Raw genomic sequence first — 19,442 nt, 5'->3', positions numbered from 1 at the left:
TGTTTTATAAGTATGGCCACTCTTGTTTGTAGGTTAGACTTATCTTTCCTCCCCCACGTGTGTGCCAATGGTGAAGCTGTGAGTCATAGCGGGCTGTGTTTTTGAGATAATGGCCCACATTGTGTGTGTTTCTGTGTGTGTTTTATGTTTTTTCCAGTACAATTGACAAGCAACACAATTAACCAACATTAGTTTTAATTTAGAGAGCATGAAACCATTTAATTTATGACATTTGAGGCTGAAAAGCAATACTGACAGATTAGTTTATGTTGCTATAGTAGCAGATCTGCTGTGATGTAGAGCAGACATAAATCTGTTCATGCATGGCTTCCTCCACATTTTTAATGTTTCAACATAAGGCTGCAAAGACCAGAGCTTTTATGTATTTTTTTGTGTGTGTGTGTCAAATGGCCTGCATTGCATGTATGCTACAAACCAATCAGCTAGAGGCTGTACGTGGATGTGGAGGACATGGACATTGCAGACTTCTTCTGTCGGCTGCTCCCTTTAGAGGTTGCCACAGCGAATCATCTTCCGCCATCTCACACCGTCTCTTGCATCCTTTTCTGTCACACCAACCCTCTGCATGTCGTCCATCACTACATCCATGGGCCTTATCTTTGGTCTTCCTCTTTTCCTCCCGCTTGGCAGCTTCATCTTCAATGTCCTTTGTCCAATATGAGTTATATTCGCTATCCCTGCTCTTCATATGTTCAAGTGTTACAAGGTGGTAGTGAGATCTGCTGTGATGTATGGTTTGTAGATAGTAGCGCTGACAAAGAGACAGGAGGTGGAGCTGGAGGTGACAAATTTGAAGATGGTAAGGCAAGGCAAGGCAAGTTTATTTATATAGCACAATTCAACAACAAGGTGATTCAAAGTGCTTTACAGAGACATTAAAAACAAAAACAAATAAAAAGCACGATTTAAAATTGATTAAGACAAGCAAACAAACAAACAAACAAACAAAACAGTATTTAAAATCAAAAATCAGAACAATAGATAAAATCAGAACAGTAGATAAAGTCAGTAGTTAAAATGTAAGTTTTGAAATTTAAGCTTAAAAGTGTGGATTTGGTGCTTTATTCAAAAGCAGCTGAGAACAGGTGAGTCTTCAACCTGGATTTAAATAAACTGAGTGTTTCAGCTGATCTGAGGCTTTCTGGGAGTTTGTTCCAGATATATGGAGCATAAAAGCTGAATGCAGCTTCTCCGTGTTTGGTTCTGACTCTGGGAACTGATAAAAAACCGGATCCAGATGACCTGAGGGATCTGGAAGGTTCATACTGGGTCAGGAGGTCACTGATGTATTTTGGTCCTAAACCATTCAGAGCTTTATAGACCAGCATCAGAACTTTAAAGTCAATCCTCTGACGGACAGGCAGCCAGTGTAAAGACCTCAGAGCTGGACTGATGTGGTCCACTTTTTTGGTCTTAGTGAGGACTCGGTAGTGTCCTCACTAAGTGACTAGTGACTAGAATGGACAGGATTAGAAATGAGTACATCAGAGGGACAGCTCAGGGTACTGACTTAGAGATGTAAGGATGTTGAGTTTATTGTTGCAAAATCAACTTTCGGATGTTAACTTACTCACTTGGGTGCTTATATTCTGGCAACAAATGAAGGGTTACATGACCTTTTGCTCTTTAAAATGAGGTCACACTCTGCTCTGCCTCTACACATGATGTGCATGGCTTGCCGGGGATAAAGAGTGACACTTGTCATGGGTTTTAAGCAGCAGGGCACACTGCATTGTCCTCCACGGTTAAGGTGAAAACCTCAGGTTGCATCATCCATCAAAGCTGATATTTTTCCTTAGCACTGTTGGCTGACATGAGGGACTGCTGTGCTCTCAGAGTCATGTTTTGCTGCTCATCAACAATGGATATATAGGTATAAGGCTTCTTTCTCCTTCTTAACTGTTCTTGATTAGCAAAATGCTGACTTATGGCTATCTAATGGCTGTATTTCTTATAATTTCTTAAAACCCTTCCGTGAGCGAAATTGTCTGATCATAGCATACTAACTGTGAGGCTGCAGAGTTCAAAAGTGACAGTAAATCTAATGACCTTTTGGAGACACCCTTCTGTCGCCCTCTGTAATGTCTGTAGTGACAGAACAAAGGCATTCCACTCCAGCTTTCTGAGTGGTCATTTTACCAGTAAACATAACAAAAATTACAGCACAGATATTATCTTTAATCTGCACAATATGCACAAACGTAACGGGCTACCTACGTGCGATCCCTGCAGGAGCTGCTCAGCCATGGAAACCCATGCCAAGAAGCTCCCGGTGCACAGTTTCTGTGCTGATGTTCATGCCACAGGCCTCTTTTGGTGCTGCACTCCATATTAGTCCCAGTTTCTCATGTGGGCCATTGGGAAAATTAATTGCCTGCAACTGCTTTTGGTGGTCTGTCAGTTTATTCTGCTACAATATTCTCTGAGCCCAAAAGTGATATTTGGGAAAGCTTGGCCAGGTATAGATGAGGACAGTTGTTGACATTGCCGTGATAACTTCATCCATCTCCTCCTGTGATGGTCAATAATTCTTTGTCTGAAGTCTAAATGGATTTCTTTTGTTTTTGACATGATGCTTTCTAAAGTGACAGCTCAAACCCTGACGTTTTTACAGTGTTTTCAAAATGAAAAATAGCCCTCAGATTTAACTTGAGTTGTGAGCTTTGAGCATTACATAGTTGAAGCACATGATTGCACAGCAGCGGTTTGTGTCATGGCTCAAGAAAAAAGTGAGTGTTTCGCTGGGGTAATAATATTGACCCTGGTAATTTTTGTTTTTTTCTGAAATAATTCTGTTATTTGTGCAAATAGAAATAATTTTTACTCTCTAAAGAAAACTATTATGTTTGGAAATGCTATTTTATAAAAGCTGCTTTTCTTGTCTAAGGCGAAAACATAGTGCTTAACCTCTGATTTGCTTGTCCCAGTAGGCTATATCCAAGCACTCTAAACACTCCTCTTTGCACTTAAACTACAAAGACTAATAGCTCTACAGTGCGATGTCTGTATGTGGCCATTGCATGCATACTTAAGAACTTGTTACACTGTTCCCATTTTAAGTCAAACGAGCTTGAAATATTAAAAAGTCGGCAGGAAAAAGCTTTTTTGAGCAATTTTGCAAGATCGTGTTAGCTTAATTTGCTACAGTTGATGAATTTTGCTAACGACAGTTGTCAGAATCAACAGCAGCCGGATAAAAATGAGAAGCCTTTTATCTACTTGTGCCTAAAGTCAATTATTCTTAAAAAAATTCATGCCCACTGTGTCAAAAACAAAAAAGTCTGAGTGGTTGCTGTCACTGTGCATGTGCCGTATACGTGACAGACATAGCAGCACAACGTTGATGTTGTATGTATGATGTACCCTGAATGTGAACAATGCTTCTAATAATATCACAATCTTTTGTTTTTTTTCCAGTTCATTTGTTGCCTGCTTTTTAAGCACCATGACAACCGTTACACACACAAATATGCCTATTTTCATATCCTCAGACTCACATATATATAAGGCTAAGATGATGGGTCGCCCATTTTAAACCACAGTCCATGAAATGTAGCTTCCATGCAGTTCAGTAGCTGGCTAAATGCTTAACCTACATCTTTTACATCTCAGCCTTAACCATTTTCCCATAACACCAGGAGGGAAGGCTTCTTGCCGAGCTTTCAATAATAAACGATTAAGTTGGGGGTTTAACGTGCTTCAGCAGATAATGGGGTGGAAAGAAGGAGGCTATCAAAGAACAAAGTGCTTTTAACTCAGAAAACCACCAACAGGAAGTACACGGGTTTTAATGGTGGGGAGCTCTGGGTTCCAAGTGACATCAATCATAGATGACTGTGGACTTATTTCACAATAATCTAGAGAGTTATTTTTATAGTAACCATTATTTCTGATTCAAGTCATGTCTTAAGATTACATAAATGTAATATTAGTGAAAATTAATGATCCTTTTGTGTTCTAAATAATCTTTATAAAAGAGGAAGCCTCAAAGCCCTTCCTTTAGGAAAAAAGTAGGTTAAACCGGCTTTTTTTCTGCATATAGGACAAAATCAGAAAATCAGCCTTTTTCCACTTCAGCAACAACACAACACATAACTATTATTTAACCATTATATTCACTATGTGTTCACTTGAAAAGTTAAATCCTAGTTATGTTAGGTCACGCCTGGAGGCTTCTGGTTAGGTTGTGCACTCTTAGCTAAGCAAAGTGTTTGATCTCCACAGTTGCAAAGAAATGACCAAGAGATTGAGATTTCAGATTATTCCACTTGAGTGCTTCAGTAGGTCTGTGATTTTTCTTGAGCTTTTGGATGCTGATAATTCTGATTTCTTGCTGAGCCTTACAGAGTAGAGCTAGTTGGGGGGGGGCTCATAGCTCCAGTCAGTATTTCAATACTTAAAATCAGTGTTCACTGGAGCAAATAGTAGTGACACCTAACAGAGGGCGCTGGATACATTTGCACTGTGAGTAAATACTCCATACAGTGCAGGCCGGTAATAGAAACGCTCTGTTCTGTTAACAGATCTTGACACCAGGGGGGATGTGCAGTGCTTATTCAAAGAATTGCACAACTACATTGCTTCACCAGAAGGCATTCATTGTAATCACACCCTCTGTAATTACATCTGTCATAACTGCTCTTTATTTATCCACTATATCTGTGGCTTCTTGGACACAACCATAGCTGACCATCTCTGAAATCTGCACACACACACATGACATGACACAGACAACCAGATGCTAACATAAACAAATAACCAGAGAGTCACAGAGTGCCCTGCAGTGTTGCCAGTCATTCTCTTTATGTCTGACTGCTTCTCAGTGAAATGGCAGGCCTACAAAAAGGCTGCTTCAGTCTCGGGAAAAAAAGAAACATTTGTCTCTTCAGTCTAGATGTGGATGCTGTCTGCATACAGATGTTAGCCCTGGGGCACTGAAACTAATACCATATGGCATAGCCTTCCTTTCACGTGCTTGATAGTGTCGATGGCAGGGCTGAATAATGGTTATTCCTTCATTCTTTATCAGTGTACAGGTTCAGATAAGAAGCAGCACTTTATCTACCTTTGCTTATTGGCTAAGGAATCCAATATTGTGAGTGCGGTTTTTTTCACAGTGAAGCTTGTTTTTTTTCTCTTTTGTCAGTGTGTTATTACTCCACATCTCAATCCCTGCAAATTCATTCTGAATAGATGTGTTAGAGAGCTGCATATTTTTGAAGCCTGGACTCAGACAAAGGAGTTGGATGCAAGGAAACGATGCATCTTTGTCCGATAGTTGACTCTACCTGTGTTGTGTTTACCTAAAGTAGAGGCTGTCAAAATGTAAAATCAGTCAATGTAAAATGTTTTTTGAAACATTGAAAAATGAATGCCCAGGATTCACTGAAATGATGGTTGGATGGTTTTAGTTTGGCTTCATGTGCTATAATAAATAATAAGAACCGGATTCTTGGTGAGGAAAAAAATAATAATGTAAAGATCAAAACTCAACAGCTTTACAGACCTCTTTATTTATTGTAAAAAAAATAATTAAATATATTTTTATCAATACAGTATTAAAGTAATTTATTATATTGCTTTGAATATATGTTTGGTTAAAGCTTGTAATACCTCAGTTGACCCCTGGGATGGGATAAAATTGGCATGAAAGGCTGAGTAGGGGTGACATAATCCAGCTCTCGTAATACATTCATGTTTGGCCTGAAGATTTGTCTTGTTTATTAAAACAGTCAACAGCTGAAGCAGCAGCAGCAGATGTGATGCATAATCATGCTTCCCACTTTTTGAAGACACCACTATGTCTGATGCCCATCACAAATCAGCAGTGGGCTGCAATAAAATCATGTTTAGTGCAACGCTGCTGTGCAGTAAAACAAGATTAATTGTTTGTATGATGACCGATATCAGCGGAAGGATAAAAAATGTAATTATATACTTGCTCCGGAGTAAGATGAATTGTTAGATCAACAGATAGAGTTATATTGAGAAGGGCTAACATCCAGATGAGTTTTATGACTTAATAATCAACGTGTGGTCATAAACTAAATAAATGTATTATCACAAGGATGAGTTGTAGTGGTGCCTGGGTTTAGTTTAAAAGTTAGGAGCATTGATATTTGAAGGTGGAAGTATGGCTCCTTCACATTGTCTGATGGTATTTCTGGCTAATTGAAAGCAGCTCTGGTGCACACTGGAGGGATACTGTATCCGATCTTCCCTGGAAATGCCTAAGGAGGAGTTGGAGGTTGGGGCTGGGGAAGAGGATCTACTAATCTACTGAGCTTGCAGCAGAAGACCTAGACCTGAAAAAGTGGTCCTAAATGCATAGATCAGTCAGTCAGTCCCCAGTTAACAGCATCCTTTTCTCTCAAATGGCATGCAAAAGCTCTGGGTGGTCATGTTCAGCTGGTTTATACAAGAACATTTGTATTGATTGGTTCTTTATAAAGCAGTAATATTAAAAGGTTCAAATTTTTTGTGAGATTTCATCTTCGATTCACATCATGTCTCTTCCTTTCAATGACTATTATAAGAGATTTAATTTGGGGTCAGCCTTTTACTTTAATGTGCTTTTAAAGGGAGAAAACACAGCTATACACATATATACATATAGACATGGTTACACATCTGCACACACGCTTTCTCAGGCAGTGATATGCAGTCTTCTGTCCTCAGGACTGCAAAGATCTCATTTAGATAACTCTCCTGATCTCTCGGTACCTCCCAGAGTCACCCTTCTTTGCTATATCCATCTATTATGTTACCACACGATGAGATAACAACTTTAGCTGATCCTTTCCCTCGATAGTGAGAGATCGGTGAGAGACCTGAAGAAAGCAGCTGACCTGGATATCTCCCTTTCGCAAATGTTTCTGTCATTTGCAGTGATTATGATTGCGTCAAGCATCACGCTGCATCTGTATTGTGACAGCTACGATGTACCCGCTCATTAGACACATGGAGGGTATTGATGCTCTTAAAGAGTGTGGTACTTAGCCAAATCAGCGTGAAATGCCATCATTTTAACCGTCTCTTTTACTTATATAGTCTGCAGCTTCCCACCTCCAGAATGCTTATGTTGCCATCTCCATGTGCGACTGCGCATATAGGATGTAGATATAGGATATGGAATTAAATTCACAGTCTTTCCTTAATCTAACCAGTGTTTGAATAGTGACAAAACACATGATAAACACAATTATTTATTTATTTTTTGTATAACAACAAATTTTCCCTTCTGAACAAAGGAAAAAAAACTGATATAGTTTTTTATTGCATGAACTCTGAAAATTAGACCATTGCTTAAAATTGACTATTTAAGGTTTGAGTGTTTCGTTCTTCGAATGTTAAGAGCCAGTGACTGCAAATAATTACAAACTGTTGCCCTAACAGTACTTGACATTTAGCATTTGATTTTATTGGTCTGTGGTTGTTAAGGGGATTGGGACAATACTTCACTTTGAGAATGCCACAGAAAACTGCAAGATGAACGGCCTGACATACTAACATCTATAAGACTGATAAATCAGTTAGAAAAATACATACATCATTACATCCGGATTTAATGATTCACAATCAGTCAACCAGATGAAAAGCTGATATTTTGCAAAATAAGCCAAATTTATTTAATGACAAGTATTTATAGCTAAGCCCCATTTACATGGGATTGGAGACCATTAAGGGGCCATCTTGCAACCATCTGGTGGATTCCACAAAAAGTTGGTGAGTGGTTGATGGAGGTTTCTGGCACTCACGTGTGTGAAATTGGATGTAGAGAGGTTTGTGGCGCTGCACCAAAAAGACCTCCTCGTGCTTTGTGCTTTTGGTTGCTAGCAGGTTGCAAGCTAGCAACCTGGAAGACCCCAACTGTCTGCAAACACTGGCAAAATTATTGCCAGGCAGAGGTGAACTGTGAAATGTGCAACGCAAACTGGAATATGACATGGCTTGCCTTCAAACTTTGAGCTCTTTTGACACGGATTAGATTGCAGCAGTAACTGGTAAAGTAAAAACAGTCCTCATTTATCATGAGAACACAGATAAATGTCATACATAATTTGTTTCCTTTGTTCCCAAGTGATTAACCAAAAAGAACCCCAAACTGTCAGAGTTCACTCTTTTGAAGGAAAAAATGTATCCTGTAATATTTGTTTCAGGTCTTCAGGAAGAAGCCGACCTTGAATTCGTGATGTAACATGACACAAAATGCTTACAGTTAAATTTGTCTGCAGAAACACATTTCTTGTGTCTCATTTCCTGACTATTAAAACACATACCAATGAGTACCTGCTAAAAATGAATGTTCTTTCAGATGGAAGTTCATTGCTTTCTTTGTGCCTCCAATTCAGTTTTTCAGTAATGCAGTCAGATATACTCCACATCCATGTGCAGCACAACCAGCAGCTATCTCTGTTCAAGCCTGAAATGTACCGTATCATCAGCCTTGCACTCCACGAGTATACATTAGATATACTAAACTTGCAGATTTCTTTCAGCCCTTGGCTTTTGCTCAGGCTACCTTTTTTCATATTGGCATTATTTGAAAACAACAGTGCATTCAATATTTTATTTGTATTTGGCCTGCTGCCTTGCATAGGTGTAATTTCCCATCCCCTCTTTCTCTCTCTCTGTAAGGGAAAAATGCTGTACAGTGTTATCCTGACAGCCTGGCACTGCTTCTGTGAGACTGTTTGCCCTCAGCACAAGGCCTGTCCGCGGCTGCCACCGCTCAATGTCCCCTTTGCGTCGGCAAACGGCCAGACTGTCACAGTCTCTGACTGGACCAGCTGTTTTTTTTTCTCTCTTTCTTCCATCTTATCTCCTCCGTCACACTCTCTGTCTTCCTCCCTGTGACTTGTCGTGTGAAAGAGGCAGTGATAGGCCGCCTGGTGATGCAGCTCTTGACACAAACGTTGATATCCGCACATGCTGGCATCGGTGGGAGACAGTTTTTATGTGTGTGTGTGTGTGTGTTGGCCAAAGCGACCAGCACACAAACACCATCCTGTGGATTGTGGGAACGCAGAGGACACTCACGCTCTGTTGTTTTTGTGCTTCTGTTGATGGACACGTAAGTAGGAGGAGGACAGTGAAGGTCAGAGGCAGCTCAGTTTGGGACGCGGCCGGTCAAACCCAGTTAGACAAACAATAAACGTAAAATGGGATGGATCCAGGCTTAAGCTGTCTGGCCGTGCCTCGGCCCGGTCTGCTGGCGTAGGCACTTTTCGTGTCCTGTGCATCTCACATTGGGAGTTATCAGAGCATACAGGCAGGGTAGCATTACTAGTAACAGTTCGCCAGGGAACGCAGAGGGTCCCGAATGTGACCTGATTTGTCAATTCGATGACTTCTCAGAAGCATCGCTCCACCGGGGGGGAATCATCAGCTTACAACTGGAGAGGTGGACTCGCTGTTTAGTGATTTCTGTGCAAAGAAAATTGAGGCGCATAATGGATTTGTCAGGAGTGTAATTTGACATCAAAGCGAAACATCTGAGGAGCACTTAATTGTCTGCCTCATTATGGCCTACCCAGAGAGCTTTGATTGGCTGAAAGAGACCGTCAGTTTGTTGCCAGGTAAGACCTCTGATTCACGCAGTCTGTGGGTAATTTGACAAAAGGTATATTTATAATCAGAGCTGGAGCTTCCCATTGCTCCCAAAATCTTTAAACCTCATTTGAGAGAGGAATGTTACAAACTGTTGTGAACAGTTTGCAAATGATAACATTTTTTTAAAAAGCCTCTCCATCAGACCGAGTTGTTTACCACTCAACGAAACACATCTTTCGGGAACGGAAGGTGAAATGCATGTCTGTGTAAACAGTTTTTGGAGCCAATTAAATCATCTGAAGGAACAGGGTGAAGAGAGAACAAGTGAATGCAAATGAGAGAGAAGTGAACAGCAGACAACAGAGCAGGGCAGGACAAAAGACGAAGGAGGAAGAGGGGGAACAAAGACTACCTGTGAGGATGCAGGGACACATTTGCTTCTCACTTTGCTCATTTGCCACCACTTCAAGTAAATCTAAGCAGAAACACTGGTAATTTCTTGAACACAAATGGCAAACCGGGCTTAGGCTTTCACTCTGAACCTGTTGACCTTTTAATTAAATTAGGAGTTCCTCCTATTCTCTGTAGGAACAAAGTAGAGAGCAGTGCCCCTCCCTCAGCTTGTTTATCACAAGGCATTTGTGTCCTTTTTCATGTTGCGTTTTAAATTATGTATGAAATGTATTTGCATATTTAGTGCATGAGTGAATGCTCTGCGTCTCGATACCAAATTATGCTTCTAAATTACAATCTAAAGGACAGAAAATTAATGTGCTCTTTGGAAAACATGATGAATACACTCTGCTGCCACAGAACATTAAAGCGTGCGCTTAGGAACCAAAAATAGATACAGCGTGTGTACAAGACACAGACAACACGAATACTGACACACACACACGTGCAGACTCTCCGGTTCACTGCAGCGTGTGTGTCTGTTGAGGTGCTGTTGTACAGAAGGGGAAATGCCTGTGGAGGCTCAGATGGTGACAGATGGTTTGGAGACAAATCAGCCTGGGAGTCAGGATCTCTGCCCTGGGACCAGTAGCCCATTTAAGTGTGTTGGTGTATATAGCGTGTGTGTGTGGTTACTGTGAATCCCATTAAATGACGTTGAAGGCTAATTGTTAATACATTTGAATGCATTTGCATGAGCATTTGGATGGCTGAGCATCTCCCTTTTTTGTGTGTAGAGGATGTTAAATGTTATGTAATGCTTCTCGTAACATCAAATGACATTGCTTTGACAGATTAAACGGTATGCAGGCATGTCACACACCAGTGTGCTTTTTTTTTAGATATTCACGCTTCCTTTATTTATGAACAAATGAATACAACACACTCAGATGTAAAGGTAAACAGTTTGATCACTTGTTTCCTCAGCATCCTAAACTATCTCTTTGTATGCAGTAGTGTTTGTGTGCTTAGCTTTTAGTAGTTGTGTAGCTTCTAAAAGAAATCAGTGTTTGCATTACAAACAGTACTCTGCTTATTACCAGTTGTTTTCAGCCATACTCTTGTGTTGAGTTACAGTGGACATAAAGAGGCAGGATGCTTTATTATAGCTTCATTAGCTGTTTGAGTAAACTGCTTTACACTTCTGTGCAGTGCGGTGAAAAATCCGATCGAGGCCGTTCACCACACACGCAGTCACAGCTCACTGCAGTTCAGCACAGCTGGAATGACGGTGCTGCAAATCTCTAATCTCTGCCATATATTACCAGGTGCAGTTTTTCATCAGAGTGACATTGTTACTCTTTGGCGGGCTAACCTTGCAGGCATTAGTGTGGAACTTCTCAAAGTGCTTTACAATGCGCCCATAAATTACAGCTCAAGAGGTGCTCGTACGGCAGCCTGGAGAAGTTGTGCAGTAAGTAGTTCCTCTGGCTTCTGCGTGGCAGCAATTCCCAGTGGGCTCTACGCTTCAAGTACATCTCAGTCTGAACTTGTTTTGTGACTGTTGTGAGAAAGAAGCTGCTAAAAGCTCTGCAGGAGTACGTTTGGGCTGGGCGAGTACATGAACATGTGTCTCCATCTGCTGTCTAACACACGTTCAATGCTGTGTTTATGTGTGTCTGTCTGCGTGTGTTGTTGTGTCTCCTTACTGCTGAGCTTGGCCTAGACGACTTAAGTCCTACTAGCCTTTAATAATCTTATTCCCGAGAAGTACCATCTAGGTCATGGGTTTCCACCTTCACTATGGGTTGCTTACCCACAAGTGCAAGAAAGAAAAAAGAAGACATTTTGTGAAATGAAAGCTTGATTAAAATATCCCTCTTGTTTAGCTAAAGCCGTTTACTGTAATAGATTTTGTTCATATTGATAACACTGCTGGATTTACCACTACACACCTATTTAAAAACAAAAATTGGTTTCAGTTACCCTCAGACAGATAAAACAAACTAGCTAGCTTGCTAGCCGATTTAAAAGCGCTAGCTATTTAGCTTGTTGTTTGGTTCAGTGTCTATAAATTACTTTGGTTCTCATTAACCATTATTTTCTTGTCAAACAAGGACTAAGAGCTGCATACAATCATTTGAAAAATAAACTTTTCACAGGATTAGAGTCCTGTGAAAAAAAGGAAGTGTATGTAACAGCCACGTGATGCTAATCAAATGATTTACTAAATGATCATCATGATCAGTTTGCTTGTCTGGAGCATTCAGCTGTGTGTTAACATAATTTTTCACCCCAGTGTCAGATCGTGCAATGCTCTGAGAAACTGCAAAGATCCCAAGAGCTCAATCTCAGACTCTGTGGGCATCAGTTAGCATGTTAAATGTTGAAGTTAATGGCATTAAAGTTAGAAAAAAATAGACAAGAAGCCTTTGTTTGGGAGGGTTACCAGGAGAAAGCCTCTTTTTTTTTTTCCTTTAAAAAAAAACATGGCAGCACAGCTTAGGTTTGCTTAGTTGCTCAATCACCTCATACTAACTGCCGAGCATGGTGGTGGAGAGGTGATGATTTGGGCTTTGCAGCAACAGAACCTGGGGCCTTTGAGTCAATCATGAATTTGTATACCAAAGTATTCTAGAGTCAAAGGTGAGGCGATCTGTCTAACAGCTAAAGCTCGGCTTAAATTGGATGATGCAACCAGGACAATACAGACAAACACAGCAGCAAATCTACAATGGAATGACTGAAAAATAACACGATCAAGGTGTCGCATTGGTCCGGTCAAAGTCCAGACTTCAACCTGACTAAAATGCTGTGGTGAAACCTTAAGAGAGCTATGCATAAATGCAGTCTCTCACAGCAATGTGAAAGTCTGGTAAGAGAGAGTTGGACACCTGGAGTTGCATGGAGAGTGGCTGGGGCACCCAAATAACTGGACGAGCACACCCACACACACTGACCAGTCTGATTAGTACTTCCGCTGTGGTTCTTAGTTGGATGTGGCGTTATAGGATGTGTTTTTGTTTTTGTTTGTATGTTGCTCTAAGGTAACAAGAGCTTCGCCTACTGCATTTGTCAGCTGATGATTCAGTGCAAGTCTGCGATCATCCTCTGTTTAGTCACTGTGTGCTGTCCTGCAGTGATGGCAGAAGACTAACTCTGTGGAGGACGCTTCCTCTGACAGGAGCCGTGTTTCAGCTTCATCCTTGACGTTGTCTTCATTAAATGTATTTTGTGAATGTCATTTCCAGTGAACATAACGTCTGCATGTCAGTACTGCATCACTTCTTAATGTAGCCACTTAGTGTGCATGCCCCAAAAATAGCAACAAGGTTAGAACCTTGGCTTGATTTGTGGAGGTTTAAGTGGACATCGGCCAAAATTGGAAAGGGTTGCTGACACATCCTCCTTACATAAGAGATTTGTAGCTCAGCGCAAAATGGAAAAGATAAAGATTGAGGATCGTTAGGGCTTTATCAGGGGATACCTGCATTTAAATTGTGTGGTTTTGTGAATCAAGCTAGCTGAAAGACAACGAGCAATCTTTCCAGATGTACCTCTGTGATAGACGCTTTCTTAATATGCAGTTGTTTACTGCAAGGAGTCATTTGTTAGTTGTGGTATGCACATGTACTTGTATTGCTCTCATACTCGGGTCACAGTTGTGGTTAAATGTTCAGTCCTGATCAGATCATGATGAATATGACAAGTTATGTTTTGATTACACGGGTATATTCTTTTCATTAAAAGTACCATACTTTTGCTCACAAATGAAAGCATCGTTGAAGCAAGCTTACAGTGGCTGCACTGTAGAAGGCAGAGTTGTGTAAACATGCCTGTGGGATGAAGCTTCTATCTATGACTTAGCACCCTTTGATCCAGTATAGACTTTTCTAAAGGCAGCCATGCGCTGCATAATAATCTGTTGTGCTGTGATTGTGATGCATGCAGTGCAGTGCAGTCCTAGCACAAAAGACTTTAGGCTTCTGTCCTCTTTCCATGTTTGTCTTTTTTTTCTTCTTCTTCTTTCTTCTGTTAGCATTTGTTGAGATCCCTTCCTAAACTCCTTCCCATGCTCCTCCTCTGCTCTCGTGTTCTACCCTTATCAACCCTCCTACCCCATTTTTATCAATCTATCTCTCCATCTTTCCTGTTTGAGGCCACTAATTTGATCTGTCTGTCTCTCTTGCTGGGAAGAAAGGAAGTGACTGAGAAAGATTTCTATGATTACTTTGCCTTGCCTGTTTAAAGTTGCATTTAGAGAAAGACTCTTTGGTGACCTCTGTCATTGCATCTGTTGAAGTGGCACTACCAGGTCAGAAGAGTTAGTCATTTAATATACCGCTCTGCAGATTTACTTAGAATGTTTGAGGTAGCAGCCGGCATGTTTGTAATATTTTATTCAAAAACCTGCTTTAAATGTTTGCTCTTTGCTTATGATATAGCGACGTGTCTTTAGCGCCTCCAAAAACCGAAAAGCAAAGCAAAAGTGTAATGAACAAATTGCACATTGTTTATCTGCCGTTACATAAGCTCCTCACATTCTGACAGGCTGTTTTGCTGCCTCTTATCTAAATTACAAACATAAGTATACAATTTGTGTGCAACACAGCTAGATGAATGACCCGCAGTCATTCACTGCTCAGACAGTTTGCAGGCTACTTTAGCTGCTCGGCTACATATACAGAAAATGACATGTAAATATACCCGCAAATGCAACTGTGCTCTATTGTGATTTCGGTGTCACCCTCACTCTTCAGCACTGCTGACAATATGCTGCCAGAGTATGACACAGAGGGTACAGCACAAGTTTGTTTACTTAGTCTCTTGCTCCTGACAGTGTAACAGTGCCATTCTGGCAGCCTGCCACTTCCAGCCAATCAAAAACTGGCACTGACACACCTCTACAGGAGGCTGAGAGATAAGGGAGCATTTCTGATATTTCTCCTCTTTTAAGTATTAATAAGTATTATCACATTAAACACACATGAACACACACACACAGTGGCAGCCTTAAAAATTAATGACTTCTGGCACATTTCTGGTAAGCAACTACGTTTGAGCTAATAACATGTTAATTGAATTTTTATTTATAATAGAGTTTTAGAAAACTGGGACAAACTGAAATACACAAATGTATTACCTTGCTTTCTAAGCGGATATGCCGCCAAGCATTCAGATTTTCTCACTGGAAAATCTAAGCGTTATTCCATATTTGTGCAAGTTTGAAATGTTAAAATAATGGTAACCGGGTCAGGTTTAAAGATTATGGTTGTTACTTGCTAGTAACAATTGTAATGCATGTACTATGTGTGTGTGGTGTATAAAGGCGTGTGTGTATGGTCAGTGGTTAGTGTGTGGTAATGAGTGTAAATGATGTTTTCTTCTGATAGGGGCAAAACATTTTTTCTTGGGACAATCTAAACATTAAACTCAAGCGGTTTTGTTGAATTGTTTTCAGCATGTTTGCATAAGTGAGGATTTTTTGTTTATTTTGCCCATTTGCAGTACATGCATGCAAATGCATGATCGAGTGGAATGGCACAGCAAACATTATCTCTGCAAAAGCCATAACAGAGGCAAAGAGAAAAAAAGTAAGGAGATGGTGGCGGGGGGTGGCAGTGGTGGCTGGGGCTGTTTTTTTTGTTTTTTGTTTTCCCCTCAGAGGACAATGCCTCTCAGAGAAGAGTGACACAATAGACTCCATTCACAGCCACACCAACAGCATTATGACATTGTGTTCCTATGACTGGACATTATGCATACACCCAAACCACGAGAGTCACAGTGGGTTTTCCAAACAGCTCCAAAAAGCACAGACAGGCGCTTTCATGCAGCATACGCGCCTGACTATATAGCCGCATAGGACCGCTGTCCAACATATGTTTAAAAAAATCCCCACTGCCATCGTTTTTCCCCCTGATGTTTACATTACATAATCAAAGTGGACACTTGGCTTTTTTTCTTTTATTTTGTGTGTTTGGATAATTTTGCTCGTTCTTTCCTCGTCTATAACCTGCAGCGTTATAAGACAAGAGATTCATCATGCTACAGAGCGGTGGTATAAAACATCCTAGTACTATGTAAAAAAAAAAGATGAAACTTTAGGCAACATAAAGGAAGAATATACTGCCATTATGACTTCATAACGACATCTTAAAGTTATAGTCTTTAACTCACGGGTGTCAAACATAAGCGTAACCAGTGCTGCAGCGAGAATGTTAATACAAGTATGCTTTTTTTTCTTTTGGGGTTGCCAGGTTTGCCAGGGTTTTCCAGCATGTTTGGGAAGAAGAAGAAACGGCTGGAGATCTCAGCTCCGTCTAACTTTGAGCACCGGGTCCACACGGGCTTCGACCCACGGGAGCAGAAGTTCACCGGCCTGCCACAGCAATGGCAGAGCCTCCTGGCAGACACTGCCAATCGGCCCAAGCCCATGGTGGACCCCTCCTACATTACCCCCATACAGCTGGCACCAATGAAGGTACATTACAACCACACAGACTCTAGCCAGACTCTAGCAATAGAGACAACTCTTTATCACTTCCAGCCTGTTGCTTACCTTTCTCACATCTTTCTCTTCCTGTTCATCCCTCTGTTTCTCCTCCACTTTTACCCACACACGCCGTGTCTATGTGAACTTAATTATGAACTTTTTTTCTTCTCGCCTCTCCTTTTTATTGCTGTCTGTGCTTTCTCACCCTCTGTAAATGTCTGTCACCTCAGTGTTTTTGTCTCTTATTGCTTCCCTCTCCACCTGTTGCACACTTTCCTCAGAGGCAAAATAGAGAATTCTCCATACCATCTGGCCACTTCACACTGTTTAAATGTCTCTATCAAATCGGAAATGGTAATCATATTGTTGCCTATTATGATGCTTTAAGCCTACATTAAACATTTTTGTGAACACTGATTGACTCCCTCTTGCCAGTAAAGCTATAGAACTAATTGTAGTAGACTGTGTTGCATTACAGTTTAGCCTCTTATATTTCAGTGGGTTAAAAAAGTAGTGACACCCACCCAGGAGACATGTTGTGGATAAACAGTGGCTACGCTGGCCACCTACTAACCTATCCACTAACTAGATAGCACACTTGTGTTTGTGTCATCACACCATTTATGATCCCTGGTCAGAAGTCAGCTGACATTACCAGCCAATTAAAAATCACAAAAGAATCATACCAAATAAATAACAAAACACTATTTTGCTATTTTTCTAAGCGCTTGCGACCAAGCGACCAGATGCCTATGAATCTGATTTGCATGTTCACAGCAGACGTATGTGCTGCTTTCATAAAACACGAGTCCGGTGGGATTTTCGGGTTGTTTGCCACAAAGGCAAAGAGGAGGCAAATCTCCTCTTTGCCTTTGTGTGAGAGGAGTTAGACATGCACACCACACATATTTGTCATCTGAGTCTTTCCAGCCCGTGTCAGTCCAGAATTGTTTAATGTAGTGTCTGTGTGATTTTATAAATGTTTTCCATTAAATGATGCCTCTGTGATTTCAAACTGATGTGTCTTTTCATTCGCCTTACCTCCCCTGTGATTGTGATTGTGTGTCTCCTCTTCTCTCCGAGTGTCTCCTCTGATGTGTTGTTGTTCATTGGCGCTCCTTAACATATCACTTTGACACATTTGACCAACTGTTGCCAGTTATAGCCACACTTGACCATTTGATGATGTGCTCGTTGATTTTCTGTGCACCTTTCCTCTCTGCGTTGTTTTTGGGCCTAATGGGCCTTTACAGGGTCATTGTTTATAATGACCCTGTAAATCTTTTAAAGTGGTCCAAGCATACTTAAGAGGGCCAGTGCTTTGAAATTTAGGACCCTTTTTGCCTGATTGGTGCTGCAGTATAACTTACTGCTGCGTACACCACTTCTGTTGCCCTTGTACTGTAATATGTCAGGAATGAATTATCTCCCAAAAAACATTTGAATTTTAAACAAATGTTTCATTTTTGTAAGTGAAAGCTCATAAAGCGTAACACTACAAGTCAAGGTTCCATTTAAATAAATGACAAAGCTTGAGACTAAATACACTGTTAGTCTCTCAGGAACTGCTTGCAGGTCCTGCTGACAGGAAAATCCAAGCAGACAAAGCTCTGTTACAGAGAACAGCAATATGCCACAGGAGATATCTCTGAAGAGGGGGAAACAAGAAAATAATTCTCTTGCTCTCTTCACAGATATCTCCCAAGAAAGTCCGGTCATCCGAAACGCCGTTGCCCAAAGTATGACTTCCTCTTCCCTTCTGACCCCCACACCCACCTCACCTTTTTTTCCTTTTCTTTTCTCCAAACGGTCACTCTCACACAGTCACAATCCCACTGTTTTGTTTCCACATCTCTCCCCCACGTGCCTGCTGCCATGCATTCAGGTGGAGGTGATGTGTCAGCAGTAACAGGGAGAAACACAGAGAATGGCTCCACACACACACACACTAACACATGACATAACTACATTGCTCTGCCAAGTCCTTTGTTAGACCTCATCTCCACTCTTTTGTTTCATTCGCATGAAAAGAAAACATGAGATCAACTGCAGTGGCATGCTCCCCTCGTTTCTCCCCTTTTGCTATGGAGCATCATTGATGATGATGATGATGATGATGATAATCATAATGATGATGATGGGTGCTGAGATGTGAAGTGCATGTTGCCATGACAGCTGATTCTGCTCTACTGGAAACTGTCACTCTGTAGAAAATAGCTCAAAGGGGTTTGCATGTGTTAGAAAAACCCTTCGATCCACCCTTTAATCTAACCCAATCACTTCCTCTCCTCTCCTCTCCTCTCCTCTCCTCTCCTCTCCTCTCCTCATTATACTTATGGCTCCTAATCAACAAAATGATTAGAACGTGAATGAGCTGAAAATATATTTCACATCCTGGAGACAGTTGGTAATATCCAAATCTTTCCTCCAGCTGTTTTGTCGGTTTCTGAGCACTTAAGAGTTCTTGCTTTAATTAACAGGCTTCAGTAGGGCATGCCTAAATCTACCATATCTGCTTATAGCTCAGGATTAAATTAACTAATAATCCAGGAGGTGGGTAATAAAATATTTGCCTTAGTTTTGTCTATATTCATGCAACCAAATGTACCATGAGCCAGCTCTAGTTTGTGAAAGAAACGTAAAAGGCGTGTGCAATATTGAGATCCTCTTTTGCTATAGATCCAAATCCCATCTGAATCAGCCTCTAGTTTAAGTCTTAAGCTGGTAGAACAGTGTTAAAAGTAGCTAGAGATTGCTCAGAATTCAGGGGGCACTTCGCTCCCATATCAAATCCAAAGGCTTTCGCTGTCACCTGCAGTGCGCGTAGAAAGAATAAATACTAGCAAATATGTGTGCAAGTCTTGTTTGAGCGTGCTATTTGAAAGAAGCAGATAACATAAGAAGCTCTGTTGTTTGCACGTTTAATGGCTTCAGTGACACAACTCAGGCTTTCTTTTGTGTAAAAGCCTGTTTAGAACTT

The 19,442-nt window shown here is 40.9% G+C and overlaps 1 protein-coding gene across 4 annotated transcripts in view; it reads left to right on the top strand.

Annotated features, from left to right (window-relative positions):
- Positions 1 to 19,442, top strand: part of pak5 (p21 protein (Cdc42/Rac)-activated kinase 5) — a 70,814-nt gene that overhangs the window by 15,796 nt on the left and 35,576 nt on the right. Inside the window, exons 1-3 of one of the 4 annotated variants that reach the window (XM_063494928.1) lie at positions 8,899 to 9,094; positions 16,227 to 16,450; positions 18,157 to 18,201. In XM_063494928.1, coding sequence (XP_063350998.1) covers positions 16,247 to 16,450; positions 18,157 to 18,201 — 249 coding nt within the window. In that variant the 5' untranslated portion in view covers positions 8,899 to 9,094; positions 16,227 to 16,246. Of the gene's footprint in view, positions 1 to 8,898; positions 9,095 to 9,169; positions 9,600 to 16,226; positions 16,451 to 18,156; positions 18,202 to 19,442 lie in introns of those variants that run through there. The other 3 variants (XM_063494923.1, XM_063494927.1, XM_063494924.1) reach the window with 3 other exon arrangements.

This window comes from Pelmatolapia mariae, linkage group LG15, assembly GCF_036321145.2.
Source record: "Pelmatolapia mariae isolate MD_Pm_ZW linkage group LG15, Pm_UMD_F_2, whole genome shotgun sequence".
NCBI classification, from domain to species: domain Eukaryota; kingdom Metazoa; phylum Chordata; class Actinopteri; order Cichliformes; family Cichlidae; genus Pelmatolapia; species Pelmatolapia mariae.
This window is presented reverse-complemented; position numbering and strand designations above follow the sequence as displayed.